The following is a 17,411-nucleotide window of genomic DNA, read 5'->3' as shown; positions in this document are numbered from 1 at the left end:
TTTCCTCCTCTCAAGGTAATCTCAGGTCAAATTAATGGGTTCTTTAGACACTGGAGCTTCTAAACGTAGACACTAAGTTCAGGAGCTGGTGAATGACTCATATGACAAGGATGAAAGTGAAAGAAAGAGGAGGGTAAAAGCTGCTTCTGTTTTGGGCTAAGAAGATGTGATGGTTGTGGGCACAGCTGACGTATCCAATATCTGGGAAATGCTCTCATGTTCCTGCTGACCTTTGGGTATTAACATTTAACTTCAACAACTCCATAGTCACTTGTGTATATCTGAAAGGATTTGACAGGTATAAAGAATTACATCCACCTTGTGTTTGCTGTACCTACAGTATCCCATCCTTTTTGGAAGTGGATTGGATTATGGGGCTGTTTAAGGGTTGTTTCCCAGGGAAAGGCCCAGGGACCCACTGACACACTGTGATGTCATTTCGTGTCCAGGTACCAGAACATCCAGAGAACCATGGCAACAGAGGATGAGTGTGGCGGCCGGAGGCTGGAGAGAAGTGGCAGCACTGAGACGGAGACAGACGCTCCCCCACCGCCCACAGGTGTCGTTATATTTTACATTTATGGCTTTTAGCAGACGCCTTTGTCCAAAGCGACTTACAACAAATACATTTGTCTGAGTGAGTGAATCATCTATCCATCAGTCATCGTAAGACAAAGTAATCTATCCTAGGACCAGGGGCTATTGGCAGTGACAATGCTAGAAGAAGGAAGATTATTATTATTATTATTATTTATTTATTTTATAAATTTATTTACCGGAGAGAAACTTGCACAGGGGGGTAGTGGGGATGAAGAGGTCTTTAGGAGGGACAGTTAAGATGTAGCCTGAAGAGATGGGTCTTCAATCTACGGCGGATGATAGGTAGTGAGTAGGGTCGCAGGGCGGTGGTAGGTGTTATTATAACCTTTATTTAACCAGGAAAAGTCTCATTGAGATTAAAAACCTCTTTTACAAGAGCGTCCTGGCTAAGACAGGCAGCAGCACAATTAACAGGGTTGCAGACATAAAAAAAAAAACATCTAACAATTTACAATGAAAATAAAGAATAAATGACAGAATCAAAAATATCTAAAATATTCATCAACATCAGGGATCAAACAGGGGCAACATGAATCAGCCAAAACATCTACAGCCAGATGTGCCTGCCTCCAAGTCATTTAGAATTACTTTAAATGCATCCAGTGAGACCAGCTTCCGAAGATTCAGGTAATTTTGCAACTGATTCCAAGCAGAGGGAGCAGCATACTTAAACACCCTTTTTCCCAGATCAGTACGAACAGTAGGGACAGATAGTAGGAATATATCCTGGAAGTGAAGACAATATCTTCCCATACTTTTCTGAAGGATGTAGATCCGTAGGTAAGATGGAAGCAGACCAAGAATAGCCTTATAAATAAATATGCCAATGGTTAAGTCTACGGGTGGACAAGGCAGTGCTCAGTGCTCAATGGTGTGAAGTGATAGTTCTTCGGTCCTCTCTTTGTCTTGATGCAGTATATGTTATATCCTCTGTGGCTCAATTGGTAGAGCATGGTGCTAACAATGCTTAGGTTGTGGGTTTGATTCCTGCCGGGACCATATCTACTGAAAAATGTATGCACTCACTGCAATCTAAGTTGCTTTGGAAAAAAAGCATCAGCTAATTGCCATATGTTATGTTTTAGTTGGCTTTGATTCTGACCCTCGACACGTCTTGCATGTCATCCCTCCTGTCTCTCCCATCCTTCCTGTCAGTCTCTACTGTCTCTATCCCAATAAAAACAGAAATGCCCTAAAAACATCTTTTAAAAAAACAAAAAACCATTCATCATGTTTTCTAATCTGATCTGATGTTCTGTTTGATCTGTTTCTGCAGAACCCAGGAGAGAAGGCCCGTCGTCCCCAGTCAGTAACCAGAAGATCACTCTGCTCCTCCAGAGCCCAGCTGTCAAGTTTGTCACACATCCAGAGTTCTTCACTGTCCTACATGCCAACTATGTGAGTGCTGGTACATGTACAGTACCAGTCAAAAGTTTGGACACACCTTCTCATTCAATGGTTTTTCTTTATTTTTTTTATTATTTTCTACATTGTAGATTAATATTGAAGACATCAAAACTATGAAGGAACACATGGAATTATGTAGTAAACATAAAACATATGTTTTATATTTTAGATTCTTCAAAGTAGCCACCTTTTGCTTTGATGACAGCTTTGCACACTCTTGGCAAGTTTGTGTCCAAACTTTTGACTGGTACTGTACATCCGCTGACCATTAGCTATGTTGTGTATTTGTCATGTCAACCAATAGGCCTCTCATTCCTTTGGTTTCTCTTGAGTCGCTTTTTCTCACCTCTGCCCTACTCTCTGCTGACGTAGCTCATGGTAACATTGAACTTGCCTTTGGGCCCTGGTTACCCATTCACCTTTTCCCTGTAAGAGCTCAGGACAAGTCATGCCTGAGTGTTTCAGCAGAGGCTATTTTTCAGATGTGTGACAGCCTTGTCCCATTGATTAACATGGCATGTACAGTATTGCCATCCAGTGACTTTGCGTAACGGTCATGACCTAATCATGCGGAGCCCAGCGGCTGTGGTCGGGTCCGCAGGGCGGTGTTCCATGATGGTTGATTTATTAATAGAGACCCTGGTTATTGATCGCTCTGAGCTCCCTGCATAACCCTGCCAAAGGGAGGAGACCGGTTGCAGACATTGGACATGACCTGTCAACTGAGAGACAGAAAGGGATTACCCTGACCCTTGAGAAAAGAGTTTATAAATAGATGACCTGGTGTCAAATGAAATCAAGCGTGTACGCGTGTACGCGTGTGTGCGTGTGCGTGTGTGTGTGTGTGTGTGTGTGTGCACGCATGTGTGTGTGCGTGCATTTGTCTGTACCTATTAAAAAAGTCCTTCCCCCACACAGTATCAGAAATCAATAGGACAGCATTCTCCAAACCAGTTTATTATGACTGGCAAGGATGTGTTTCTGCAACAACTGCAACATTTCAGTATGTAATAGCAAACCGGCAGTTCCTAGGACACCAACAGGTGATTACAATGACTTTTCAGTCCAATCCAATGATATTAAAAAGCACAACAAGCCGATGTCACAAGGCTTCATGATGTCCTTCCTGTTTGTCCTTCCTCTAATGTCCTTCCTGTTTGTCCGTCTCCCAGAGTGCATACAGGATGTTCACCAACAGCACCTGTCTGAAGCACATGATCCTGAAGGTCCGGCGGGACGCACGCAACTTCGAGCGCTACCAGCACAACAGAGATTTGGTCATCTTCCTCAACAAGTTTGCGGACACACAGCTTGAGCTGCCCCGAGGCTGGGAGATCAAGACAGACCCTCAGGGGAAGGTAACAGTGAGCATTGGTGGATGCGGACAAGACAAGCTACCTCATATCTAACCACATTTATGATCTCAATAAACTCCCAGTTTCATTATCACATATCACGGGATGGGATTTGACCCTATATTGGAGTGAAATACTTCCCGTATCTCAAGTTAACGCTTTTTTTCGTTCTCCTCCAGTCATTTTTCGTGGACCACAACAGCCGTGCAACAACCTTTATTGACCCCAGGATCACCCTGCAGAACGGGCGCCTGCCCAACCACCTGACCCACAGACAGCACCTGCAGAGGCTACGCAGCTACAGTGCAGGAGAAGTCAGTACCGCAGGAGGGAGCACCTGTTCCGTCACAACCTCACATGCCACATTGGTGTGAAAAGCTGACACGTCTGTTCTGACCCAATAAGAATGATCTTAGTCAGAAAATGGCAAAAGAAAATGGCATGTGGGGTTTCATTTCGTCTCCTGGGGTGTCCTCATTGACAGTAGAGTTCACCCCTGCAGCGTGTCTGATGATGTTGAGATGTTTTTCGCTGGGGGTACATAGTGAATATAAAAACACATAGAAACTGTAATAGAAAAATATAAGAGGCAATAAAATAAACATTTCAAATGATATACATTTAAGGCAAGAAAAATATACATTCAACCGAATATTGCATAGGGGTTGGATTGCACTTTGTGCGTGCGTGCGTGCGTGCGTGCGTGCGTGCGTGCGTGCGTGCGTGCGTGTGTCTATGTGTGGTGTGCTTCTATGTGTGGTGTGCCGCTATATATGGGGTGGTCGTGTCTGTGTGTGTGTCTGTGGGTATGTGTTTGTGTGTGTGTGTGTGTGTGTGTGTGTGTGTGTTATTTATTTAGCAGTGATGTTGACTGTGTTGGATGTCTGTGGTCCCTCAGGCGTCTGAGGTGTCCAGGAGCCGAGGAGCGTCGTTGTTGACCAGACCAGGAAACAGCCTGGTAGCAGCCATACGCAGCCAGTACCACCCCGACTCGGTACCGTTGGGTACACCATGTGAGTACTGATCACTCACTCAACAGTGTGGAGAGGTGTGTCACTAGGCCAGGTGGTTTGAATCCTCCGCTCCGAGGTTGAACTGCAGTATGTATTCATTGTGACATCATTCTTGTATTACCACTGTGTTTCCATATGATCATGTGCTGCAGTAGACGGTAGAAACATTCTGAAGGGACTTACAATGAAGCGTACTCTCTATCCATGTGGCCCATGTGGAAATGTAACCCACAACCCTGGTGTTTTAATACCCTGCTAGCACCATGCCCCATATAGCTTTTGCACATCAGACTCATTGGTTTTATGACACAGTGGTTGTGGAAAGAAACTATACACTTCAACCAACGGAGCCTGTCAGTTGACAGAATCACAGTTCCGATGAGGGCTAAACTACAGTATATTTGTTTTGTCTAAATGTAGAGTACACATACTGCAGCACAGTGACACCCCAGGGACATAAGCCTTATTCTCCATGTCCTAATTACCCTGACAACTGATCTGAGACTGAGACAGACGCACACAGACAGAGCCACAGCCACATCAACTGGATTTGGGCTCAAAGACACAGTGGTGTCCCACAGGAATCCCTCCAAGTTACTCACACACACACACACACACACACACACACACACACACACACACACACACACATACATACACTCTCTCTCTCTCTCTCTCACACACACACCCACACACACACACACAAACACAAACACACACACACACACACACACACACACACACACACATACACAACCTCATTCTCCCCACCAGGCTGAGCTGAGTGGTGCTTGCTGTAATTACAGGCCTAGAGCGCCACAGAATGCCTGGTGTCTTCTCAACCATGACAAGACTTGGACAGAGAGAGAGAGAGAGTGATAGTTGGTTACTATATGACACCACTCCTCCATTCACATCCACCCACCATGGGTTTGAATGGGTTTGTATTCATGCAAACATTCAGGTTATTCAGGTGTGTGATTTGAGACCACTTCCCAGAGTAATCACACATTTGTTATGACATGTATTCTTGAAGAGCGACCCAGAAAACCCAGAAGTGATGACACGCCTCATTACTCTCTCCTTCCCCACAGCTTACAATGACAAGATAGTGGCATTCCTTCGCCAGCCAAACATCTTTGAGTTGCTTCAAGAGCGCCAACCCAGCCTGGCACGGAACCACGCACTAAGGTGATTTTCTAGTTCTTGGCTATATTTTAGAGGGGCAATCCGGGATTTAAATACCGTAACAAGTGGTCACCCACGACTTTTGGGGGGTAAACAGCTGAGAGATGGGGCTGGAGAAATGTAACCACCCTCAAATTCATAGATGGCGCTAGGGATGCCAGCATTGACCCTCCATCTGATCAAAAAGATATTTTTAACCCTTTTTATGAATTTCATCTTACGTACACCTCTTTGATTGTATGACATTCTGACAAATAGGGCAGATTTCTTGGACTAGAAATCAGTTTCAATTGAGATTCTCCATTGAGCATGATCTTAAGTCTAGGACTGGGCTATAAGTGGGTCCGGGGGAAGTAGAGTTAATGCTAGTATGCATACTTACAGTATGTGGATCAATGCTCTCCACTGTAAATGTCAGTACAGTAGAGACAGATTCAGTTTCCTGTGTGATGGAGGATTGAAGGTGCTGGTGGTGGTGTGAACGGTGTCAGTGTGAACAGTCCGGGCCTCCTGATTGAAGAGGTGGTACAGTAAGTTTCTGTTGCTACGGCTCAGGGCAGACCTCATCTCTGAGGTGTGAAAGGAAAACTGATTATTATCTTAAAAGCATTCCAGAGCAGCACCCTGGTCAACGTCCACTCAATCAGGGTGGAAATGTATTGGTGGTACATTTAGTTAGAATAAACATTACAGCAGTAGAGACTTTTCATTAGTCATTCGTGAGTTTTTCCAGACCATGGGACCAGATCAGGAAAACCACTCAGCCCAGGTCCTAAGAGGCTGTTATAAGGTCTAGTGTTTCCCTGATCAGTGAAAAGTCTTTGCCATATCATTCTATATCAGACAGGAGTTAAAAACTGAGATGTGCTATTGGCTTAATGTCTGTCTGCTCTCGCACTGTTGACCAATCAGGGAGAAGATCCACTACATCAGGATAGAGGGTCCACAGGGGGTGGAGAAGCTGTCCTGCGATGCGGATCTGGTCATTCTGCTGAGGTAATGTGTTTACTACAGTGTTGTAGACAGTTGTTTTGGCTGGCCCTGCAGGATTCTGCTTAGGCTTGGTTACAGTAAGCCATGAGCACATACAATCAAGTTGATCCACTGTCTCCTAGCCAATGGGATTATACTGTTTATGTGGGTACCACACAAAACAGACCAATCAGCCAGCAGACTTGATTGTGATCGGGTTAGTAGTAGTGTACAAATCCAACAGAGTCACCCTACTAGGATCTGCATTGTCCAGAGTAGATGTAGATCAAACCTGTTGTTCTCTCCTAAGGATGGCATTCTCTCAGAGCTGGGTGTGTTTTTAGTCCATATATATATTTAGTTTTTTTTAACCCTGATTTAACCTTTGTGTTGTCTGGTCCCTGTCCTACAGCCTGTTCGAGGAGGAGATCATGTCTCATGTCCCGTCTCACTCCTTCCACCCTGGGTACAGTTTCTCACCCCGCTGCTCGCCTGGATCCTCACCCCAGAACTCCCCAGGTAGGTCCCTCCTCCTCACCCCCCTTACTGACCAGCCGATCACCTTTGTCCTCACTGAACAGACAGTTGGCTCTCACTTAGACAGGCTAGCCCAGGGCTTTATCAAATCAGCACACATCCAGGACTTGGCACATCCATTGGCCAATTACTCATTTCTAAGAGGGAATCATCTCTGAAGAACTATCACTTAACAGAGGTTAACCACTTAATATTATGTTGCCTATCAGGACTGAAGGACCTCAGGAAATCATACCATGACAAGCACCACTTACTAATTACCCACTTTACCCAAGAGAAATAGTCTACGGCCTGTGGACCAATCTATATGAAACCACTTCCAATGACTCACTGAGTTCATGGTTAGAGGCTGTCACTTTAGTCTTTAATGAGGTAACATTATTATACACCACTGCTTATGAAATATGGCTGTGCACTCATAACACTAGTTATTAATAAATTATCATAATATGAAATAAACTACATTGTTAAAGCAGCAAATGACAGACCAAACCTCTGCACTATAATCAAGTGTGCATTTGGCCTTGGTGATCCTGTCGGCCATGTTGATGGAGGCCAGAGAGGGTAATGAGAAGGCTAAGGCCTCTGGTTCTTGTGGTCATTTTAAGATGGACCAGACTGACTCCACTGACCACAGTCTCACTTACACACACACACACACACACACACACACACACACACACACACACACACACACACACACACACACACACACACACACACACACACACACACACAGCCTCATAGTCATCATTGCCTATGAGAGGCCCTGCTGTGCTGTGCTAGAGTATGGTAATGCTGTCCTAATGAGGAACCAGGCTCGTTAGCGTGTTGTGATGAGGGTCGGGATAGTTATTACTATTGATGAGGGAGAGCCGAGAGGAGGAGCTCAGAAGGGGATATTGTAACAGCGGGAGGCCTGAATTATAATTGTGCTCCATTTTTCAACCCTTTTGTCTCTCCTTGTCAAATGTGACCTAAAAAAATAACGCAACCAGGACGATCATTGGCACCATTGATAGGTGGTTAGGGTTTGAACAGAGATTAACCGCCCATGGTTTTGAATTGAATTGGGACGAACTGCCCATAACTGCCTAACATTCTATCTTTGAGTAGGCCTTCCTTGAGGGTATGTGTGTGATATTGCAGTAGCATAGCTCATTCTCTGTCCGTGGGCGTGTGTCTGCGTGTGTGTTGGCAGGCTTACAGAGGGCCAGAGCTCCTGCCCCATACCGCAGAGACTTCGAGGCCAAACTGCGCAACTTCTACAGAAAGCTGGAAGCCAAGGGCTATGGCCAAGGACCAGGGAAGATCAAGTAAGTGTTTGTGTTTGTGGTTGCCACCTTAAGGAACCTTCAGATTATAGAAACATTGTGTATAACTGACATGATTCTCTTTAATGTAAGATAATCACATCATCTTAATAGGCTGTATAAGGCCCAATATGACATTGCAATGGCAGTCGAGCATCCTGGGAGATGTGGTCTTTGCTATGCAGTAGTGTTTCTAACTGTCTTCACTGTGGTTTGACTCTGGTGCTTTCTCAGGCTGATCATCAGAAGAGACCACCTTCTGGAGGGCACCTTTAACCAGGTGATGGCCTACTCACGTAAGGAGCTGCAGAGGAACAAGCTCTATGTCAGCTTCGTAGGAGAGGAAGGGTAAGCTCTCACCCATCAGATAGGAGACAACAACAGCTTAGCTTAGAAGACTATAAGTGGGAACAAAATACTCCTCCTGGCCATGGTTTGCTGTTGTATTGTGAAAGGCTAAATAGTTTAAATTTGGTTGGTTGACTGATTGATTCCATGTGATTGAATGTCCTCCTCCAGACTGGACTACAGCGGGCCTTCTAGAGAGTTCTTCTTCCTGCTGTCTCAGGAGCTGTTTAACCCTTACTACGGTTTGTTTGAGTACTCAGCCAACGACACCTACACCGTCCAGATCAGCCCCATGTCCGCCTTCGTAGAGAACCATCTGGAATGGTGAGCACCACAGGAAATCCCCCAAGAGTTATGGAACAACTACAATATAGTATTTGATCGAAAGGAGTTATTCAGTTAGTCTAACAGTTAGTCTAACAGTTTGCTATACAACAGGCTGCTGTGAGGGTATAAACCCTCCTGTGCTTTGTCTTTGTCCTGGTCAGGTTCCGTTTCAGTGGCCGTATTCTAGGCCTAGCTCTGATCCACCAGTATCTACTGGACGCCTTCTTCACACGGCCCTTCTACAAGGCTCTGCTCAGACTGTGAGTAAACTAACCTAACTAACCTAACTAACCTAACTACGCACAAACATGTACAGACACCCCCCCCCCCCCCACACACACACACACACACACACCATTCCACATACACACTGTTGTACAATATTACATATTATTACTTATAGTTCTACAGTACAGTACAGTATGTGGTTATTTCATCTTCCATAGTTACTTTCGAACATGTCATAGAACATGTCATTCAACCATTCTGCCAGATTGACTAACATGTACAATCTTGCACTTGAAAATGTCCCCCAGAGCCACGGACCTGAGTGACCTGGAGTATCTGGATGAGGAGTTCCACCAGAGCCTACAGTGGATGAAGGACAATGACATCACAGACATCCTGGACCTCACCTTCACTGTCAATGAAGAAGTGTTTGGACAGGTCAGTCAGGGCTGAGACACCAACCGCCCACCAGGGAGTGGGGACAGTGACTGTCAATTATTTTTGCCTCCATGCTGGTTTCCTGCACACAATTATTGTCTTGACACACACTTCCTGTGTCAGGTGACGGAGCGAGAGCTGAAGTCAGGCGGCTCCAACCTCCAGGTGACGGAGAAGAACAAGAAGGAGTACATAGAACGTATGGCCAAGTGGAGGGTGGAACGAGGGGTGGTGCAGCAGACTGAGGCGATGGTCCGAGGCTTCTATGAGGTACGGTACAGGTCCACTCTGATAACAACAACAACAACAACAACAACAACAACAACCCCTAGCCCCTAACCCTTCAGTGTCAGCAGAGCTGGAGGAACTGAATAGGTATAAACAACATGGCCCCTAATATGGCTCATGATATATTACATCTGTCGAATCCCTTCAGCTGTGCAAACAAAGAAGGGGGCTGAAGAAAGAGGTTGTCATGGTTACTTTCGAGCTAAGATGAATATCAACCCTCCTGCTCCTGTGTCTCCAGGTGGTGGACTCCCGGCTAGTGTCTGTGTTCGACGCCAGAGAGCTGGAGCTGGTTATTGCTGGAACGGCTGAGATCGACTTGAACGACTGGAGGACCAACACAGAGTACAGAGGAGGTATGACCGCACTACAGCTCAGGGCTGTTCAGTTACCGTCCAATGAGGGCAGGTCTTTTCTACCTGTTAATAATTGTACGAATCAATGTCAGCTGACATGCCTGTAGACAACAAAGATCACGTTTGAGGGTGAAAGTGCTACATACAAAGTCCAGGCAATAGTAAGCATATCGTAAGCCATTTAAAAAATAATTGGGGCATAAATCATTATAGTACGATAGGCTATATGTTCGGACTGACATGACTGGTACGTGGGCCAACTAAAACCCATCTGAACGTCCATCACACGCACTTGTTAGCACAGATCTGCCATGTCACCTGACACAAGAAAGTGTGTGCGTGTGTGCGTGCCTGCACCCGTGCTTGTGTGACTGCAACCGAGTGGTGAGTTTTCTTCTCTTTGAACAGACAGATGTGTCAGAGGGGCCTGCTGCCTGCGAGGCCAGGAATGCCCGTCCTTTTAACATTGATCACTCAGAAGCCAGTGCGGCTGTGGCAGCTGCCAGAACCCTCATCTGGTTCTCATCCCAGCTAAGCTCTTAATTGGCCAAACTAATCATCTCCTCAGTCGGAGCAGTTTGACCCTCCTATTGGCCTAGACCTCTGCTGTTCATCACTCTCCTGCTGCCCTTTCACCACATCCACTCCAAAGCAAACAGCACATTGTTTGCATTGCATTACCCACAGTGGAAACTATATACTGTAGTATTTACATGGACTGGCGTTACATAAATAAGCTATTAGCTCCCATTAGGCTGGTCTTAGATCAATAATCACACCTGTTGACCCCTCTACCTCTCCCACCTATTTCAGGTTACCATGACGGACACATCGTGATCCGGTGGTTCTGGGGCGCCGTGGAGCGTTTCAACAACGAGCAGAGGCTCCGCCTACTTCAGTTTGTGACGGGGACCTCCAGCGTTCCGTACGAGGGCTTCGCTGCCCTGCGAGGGAGCAACGGCCTGAGACGCTTCTGCATCGAGAAGTGGGGCAAGATCACCTCGCTACCCAGGTACACCAGGAGACTGAAACACACTATTGAAGTGTAATGATAAGGTTAAGCATGTTAGGATTCTGGGCGCTTGGTGGCGTAGCACACTAATGCGCATACCACATAATCGCAAGGTTCCTGGTTCGATTCCGACCCTCGACATATCTTGCATGTCATCCCTCCTCTCTCTTTCCCATCCTTCCTGTCAACCTCTACTGTCTCTATCCCAATAAAGCAGAAATGCCCTAAAAACATATATATATATTTTTTTAAAAAGCATGTTAGGATTCTAAAAAGTAGCCTTCTGAGCCTTACTGTATGTCAGGTATCTGATTAAATGTGTGATTCTTCATTTACATTCGGTACATGTATTGCATCATTCCAAGTGCAGACATTATTTTACTGCATTTAGATATTTAGATTTTAGATATTTTACTGCATTTAGATATTTAGATTTTAGATATTTTACTGCATTTGAACCCAGTAAAACAGCCGGCCATTGCGTCCAACCGTTTCTTTCATCCCCTTCCCCTCCCCTTCCTTACCTGAGCCATTCTCATTCAGGAGCACATGATACAGTCATTAAAGTCTGCCTGGGGAGAAGATCCTATTCATATGCTGAACGGATTCTCAGACCTCTATAGAGAGCCAGACATAGCTGTCATTTCTACACATGGTTCATTTGTACAGCTGGTTGAGTTGCTCAGGGCTTACCTGCTGCTCAGGGCTTACTGCCCATATGGGGAATGAAATACCAGTGTGTTTACTCAACCGTTACGTTGTAGTTCCACCTCGTAATCTACTTTTTGCACTCCCAGCTCCGAAAAAATCCAACCAGTTTTCTTACACTTTGTGCTACCAGTAATACATAGCAAAATATCTGTTGAGGTATTATTATAAAAATCGTCTAACAATAAAATGAGTTTTCAATAAGTCATATGATCTATAAATATTGTGCCTGTAGTACATGAGAGTCATTTCCATTCATCATCTCCTTCTCATCTCCATATCATCATCTCCATATTTCCTTCTTGTCGTCTTTGGGGTGTTCTTTTCCCATGTGAAAAGAGCTGTTGAGGTTAGCTAAGAGCTGGTCACTCCTTGTATACAGCAACTGCAGTGTCTCTACGTGGCACTTACTGGCACTTACCTAACGGCCCTGCTGAACCCAAAAGGTTGGAACACAGAGAGGTCATTATGGGTGCTCACATCACACAGATGTGACATGAAGCGCTCAAATAAGTTGAGACAGCTTCGCAAGAATTTACATAATGTTATTTTCGTACCATATGTTGCATTTTCTATTTTGATATTCAGCACAACAAGGTAAACACACACAGGCACGTACGCGCGCACACACACACACACACACACACACACACACACACATACACACACTGACCCTATTTACTTTTACGTTTTTTTATTCTAGTTGCTCTGAAATACCTCAATAGTCCTATATTTGACATTTGCCATATACATATCACGTTGGCACACAGGGCAATAACTGGAGGGGATCTCATTGAGCATTCCCGAACAGGAGGGAATCTCATTGAAAACGAACTACTAAGTCAGCAAAATAGACAGGACTCACATTCCACTGTAGTGGAAGGAACAGGCAAAGTTTGTCGCTGTGGAGGGAGGCAACAGCATCAGCAGTGAAGGGGAGCAACATCAAGTCCATCCCGACCAGAGCTCTCTTGATTGTTGAGAGAGTTAAATGTAACCAAGAGCAGAATAACACGCTTAAAGATGGTCCTCTCTGGCTCAGTCGGTAGAGCGTGGCACAAAGTGGGTTTGATTCCCACTGGGACCATATATACTGAAAAATGTATGCACTCAGCTAAATGTATGCGCGTCAGCTAAATTACATATATATATATATATATATATATATATATATATATATATATATATATATATATATATATATATATATATAATATTATTATATATTAAAGATAACTGGAATGATAGCTATTCCTGTAGGTGAAAGGGTTAAGAATTCTAAACAGCAGCGCACAATGGTTTTGTTTTTCTGGAAAATTCTTGACACCTCTTTTGTTTTTCATTTGTAATAATATCCTTTATGATCTGGTCTTATGATCAACAGACAGCTTACATCCCTGTCCTTAGTCTCCATCAGGTTCTCTGTGTTCTCTGTACTGCCTCAGTCGCCCCTGACAAGCTTCTCTCTCCCTCATCTCTCTCAGGGCTCACACATGCTTCAACCGCCTTGACCTCCCTCCGTACCCCTCTTACACCATGCTGTACGAGAAGCTGCTGATAGCTGTGGAGGAGACCAGTACCTTTGGCCTTGAGTGAGAAGCTTTGGAGGAGACCCTTGGGCCAGGAGTGAGGAGAACCACAGACTGACAACAACCTCTGGCAACCCAACTGAAACAACTGTTATTTTGTAATACCGTCGCTGTGGAGGAGACCAGTACTAATATGACTACGGACCGCTGGTATCCTGTCCTGTGTTGTTGTTTTTTTCTACAATATGTACCTGAGGAGTAGTTGGGATCAAACTAATTAACACTTGCATGGACTGTGCTGCATCCCTCATCTGTTGCAATTTACATACAGAACTGCATTGGGGGGGGGGGGGGGGGGGTTATACAAAAACCAACATGTATGCAATAGTGAACACCATGACTCCAGCCTGCTCTGCCCCCCCCCCCCCCCCCCCACACACACACACACACACACACACACAGACTTTGCTACGTCCACCATCCCTCTTACCCATAAGGCACCACTACAGCTCCATGGAGTGGGGCTGTTACTATGCAGGAGGAAGGGCTTGCTCCACCCACAGCCCATGAGCCTCCTCTGACATCATCACGGGAAGTGACATTCATGGTAACCCCACCCAACAGTTGTTAGCCCCTCCTAGACTGCATCGTCCTGTCAATCAATGTATCAATCAGTCTACTCCAGTGACCATTAGCAAAACATCTCCTTTACTGTATATGAGCATTCAGTGACTGCAAACCAAACAAAGCTCCTTTAATGTACACTTTAGTGTTCTTGTACACTTAACATGTTTGGTGCATGTTTCAGCTAATTCTTCCTCATCGTAACGTTATTGTCCTCCGTTTCCACGGTTTTCCACAGGAGTCATAACTCCTATGACTGTCCCGTGGCATGACGTCTAAAGCAGGGATCAGGTTAGGGGATAAGTGTGTTTTCTCTAAATCTGTGCCCCGCCTCAGCATGTGCAGCAGCCTGCATCTCCCATCTAGGTAAGATACAGTGCCTCGGTAAATCATTGCCTAAAACACGACCAAGGACGTGTTACAGTACCACCTAACATCATAACTCCTCCTATTGGAGACTCCTCCTGTGCAGTGGGTGAATGGTTTGTGCCATGTCATGGTACTGCAGAGGGCTCAACCTGAAGTCACGTACCTCCTCTACCTGCTCAGTGCTGTGTACAGTACAGGGAGAGGAGAGCCTAGGTGACCCGGCCACCAGGTGACTGTGCCAGGCTAAGATTAGAAACCGCATAGGCTAAGCTCTCTGAGAACTCTCTTGGCAGGAGACTTGCAAAGTCATTGAGCTCACACCAAAAATAATATTGTTGTTGTCACTCTGACAACGAGATGGGCCTTGTAATCGAAACCCTATGAGCTGTGAATTGTGGAGGTGAATATTCAGTGATATAGAGCGCAACTTTACTACAAATAAGTGTACAACTTTATTCAACTTGCCTGTCTCAGTATAGTGCTGACCACCAAGGTTTTTTGGAGGCAAGGGAACAACGTTTCTTTCTCAATGTATAATCCCTATGGCTGTCATTTTGTTTTCTTTTGTAATCATGTTTCATAAGTACTGTCTTTTTTTCTACAATATTTTTAATTGTCAAATGTAATGTGTTTTTAGTATAAGATTGAAATCTTATTTGAATGTTTTGTTTTGCAAAGATTGTTCGGTATTGTTTTGAGTTTGTAAAATGACGGTGTTTGAATTGAGGTCTGGTGTATACACATTTGACACAATGGGGGTATGTTTCAAAAGATCAATTTCAGAAATGTATATAATTCATCAACATTTGCCTTTATGTTGAGAAGAAGAAAGGTGCACCCCTCAAACATCATAAACAGTCCAGCCTTTAACTTAATTATCACATTGAATTATTTATTTCAATGATGTCAAAGCTTGTTAATACTCAAATTGTGGGGAAAGTACTGTACTGTATGTTGGTATCGTCTTCCTTCCCTTTGCACTGTAAATGTAGCCACGGTAACCACTCCCTCCCCCATCTTCTTTCTTGGTGTTGACAGATCAAGATTGTGGTTTTATCAAGATGTCAACGTAGTAATTGCATCCTTAATGGTCTAAGACACTTGGAATGTGTCATGTAGAAAGGAATGACTATTGTAGGAATTGTCTTGCATTGTATTTAAAGAGAATTGTGTCACTTTGTGGTCTATTTTTACTAGGTTTACGAAAAATTGTATTCATATATAGATATTCTGGGCATTAAATATTCGACTCATGGTGATATTTATTTAAATAAAGAATGGCCAAGACTGCCCTTAATTTATTCTAAAATATCTAAGAACATTATTTAAGTGCATTGATAGAAACTATTATAATATTTTAAATAAAAGCTATCACAGAAATAATGTACCAGGACATAAATATGGAGAATAAAGCAGTATCTAACTGTGCCACAATGGGGGGGTGATGTTCCGTGTCCTCTCAGTTTAATACTGAATCATGTTCACCCCTACCACAACTTTCACCTTATCTTCTAATATTTCCTTTCTATGTAAATGCATTTGGAAAGAGAATATTATTTAACAATCTGATTTGTTTTGGTTTGATAACGGGTCACTTAATACTCAGGCTGTGCTTCTGCTCCATTCTGTCATACCACTGTACAGGAATGTCAATAAACAATCTATGACTTTGTAATTAATCAGGTGTACTGTGTCCTCAGTTCACTGGGTTGAATAGAAATTGTGTCTCAGTTTGCTTTGACCACCTTCAAAAGTCTCTTTCCACAGGTTTATGGGTCAGGAATGAGCGACTGCCCTCAAACAAACGTTCATAGTCACATTGAAGTCCACAGATATTTTTTTTGAAAGATTAGATTATAATGCTTTCTGTCGAGAATCTGAGCCAGGGGGTGTTTCTATATCAAGGGTAGTGGTAATCGGAATAAAAGGTAATTAGAATGACTCTTGATTATGCTTTGGTAGGCGGAAAGGCTTTGTGGTAATGTATGCTTTGTGCCATAATGTACTGTATAGCTCTTAAAAGTGGAAGTGACCTACATAAGGGCTTTTCGCGCTGCAGTTTCTTAGCCGAGGCCTCGGGCTGTCATATTTGACCCTCAATTCATACTGTACATGCGTTTGTGAACCCTATAGGCTAAATGCAGTGTGAAAAGACATAGTGGTCTACAATGCAGGGCTGAAGTGGTTTTCTGCACCACCGTTCTTCACCAGAGGAGGGAGGATTACCTCACCATGACTGTTATTGAAGGCTTCCATATAGGTGGATGCTCTTTGCCATATAGGTCTATCTATAGGACAACCCGTCAGGTAGAAGAAAGATGTTATTAGAAAACCCCTTCAAAATTATTTACAAAACAATGTTCACAGGTTTGCAGAATTGCCCTGATGAATGAATCAATAAAACCTTCCACACATGCTAGGTCAAGCAAGGCCAGGGAATGTGAGTAGACTATATGACATTTTTACAATCTCCCTGGGAACTCTCCAACTCTCATTAAGCTAAAGGTAGTCTTGTGTCCGCTTACTTGAGCGGGATATTTTAAAAAATAAAATTTAAAAAAAAACACAATTGAAGTTAATTGAATAAGACTGCCATTCGCACTCTGTCGGCAGGTTGAACTAAACTGGAGATGGTGTTCAGATGGGGAACCCCGCCCCTGCTAGTCATAAATTAGCATGCTCCACCCTACTGGCCTGTCAATCAAGAGTGTAGCCACGGCAACGGAAAGCCAAGTATCCGTCCGTTGTACTGGCTGATGAGCAAAGTCAGAGCAGCCGCACCGGTTAAACGTTCAACAG

At 44.2% G+C, this 17,411-nt stretch overlaps 1 protein-coding gene across 1 annotated transcript in view; it reads left to right on the top strand.

The window, feature by feature from the left end:
- hecw1a (HECT, C2 and WW domain containing E3 ubiquitin protein ligase 1a) overlaps positions 1 to 13,686 on the top strand; it is a gene marked incomplete at both ends in the record, with an annotated part of 43,554 nt that extends 29,868 nt beyond the window's left edge. The window contains 17 exons of the mRNA XM_083668597.1: positions 450 to 559; positions 1,877 to 1,998; positions 3,180 to 3,365; positions 3,542 to 3,676; positions 4,261 to 4,375; positions 5,470 to 5,566; positions 6,476 to 6,559; positions 6,948 to 7,054; positions 8,274 to 8,388; positions 8,620 to 8,733; positions 8,905 to 9,057; positions 9,222 to 9,320; positions 9,597 to 9,726; positions 9,850 to 9,996; positions 10,256 to 10,370; positions 11,184 to 11,382; positions 13,575 to 13,686. Coding sequence (XP_083524723.1) covers positions 450 to 559; positions 1,877 to 1,998; positions 3,180 to 3,365; positions 3,542 to 3,676; positions 4,261 to 4,375; positions 5,470 to 5,566; positions 6,476 to 6,559; positions 6,948 to 7,054; positions 8,274 to 8,388; positions 8,620 to 8,733; positions 8,905 to 9,057; positions 9,222 to 9,320; positions 9,597 to 9,726; positions 9,850 to 9,996; positions 10,256 to 10,370; positions 11,184 to 11,382; positions 13,575 to 13,686 — 2,140 coding nt within the window. The remainder of the gene's footprint in view (positions 1 to 449; positions 560 to 1,876; positions 1,999 to 3,179; positions 3,366 to 3,541; positions 3,677 to 4,260; positions 4,376 to 5,469; positions 5,567 to 6,475; positions 6,560 to 6,947; positions 7,055 to 8,273; positions 8,389 to 8,619; positions 8,734 to 8,904; positions 9,058 to 9,221; positions 9,321 to 9,596; positions 9,727 to 9,849; positions 9,997 to 10,255; positions 10,371 to 11,183; positions 11,383 to 13,574) is intronic.
- Between the last annotated feature and the right edge of the window lie 3,725 nt (positions 13,687 to 17,411).

This window comes from Argentina silus, assembly GCF_951799395.1.
Source record: "Argentina silus genome assembly, chromosome: 1".
NCBI lineage: Eukaryota > Metazoa > Chordata > Actinopteri > Argentiniformes > Argentinidae > Argentina > Argentina silus.
Note: the sequence above shows the minus strand (reverse complement) of the source record. Positions and strands in the feature narration are given on the sequence as shown.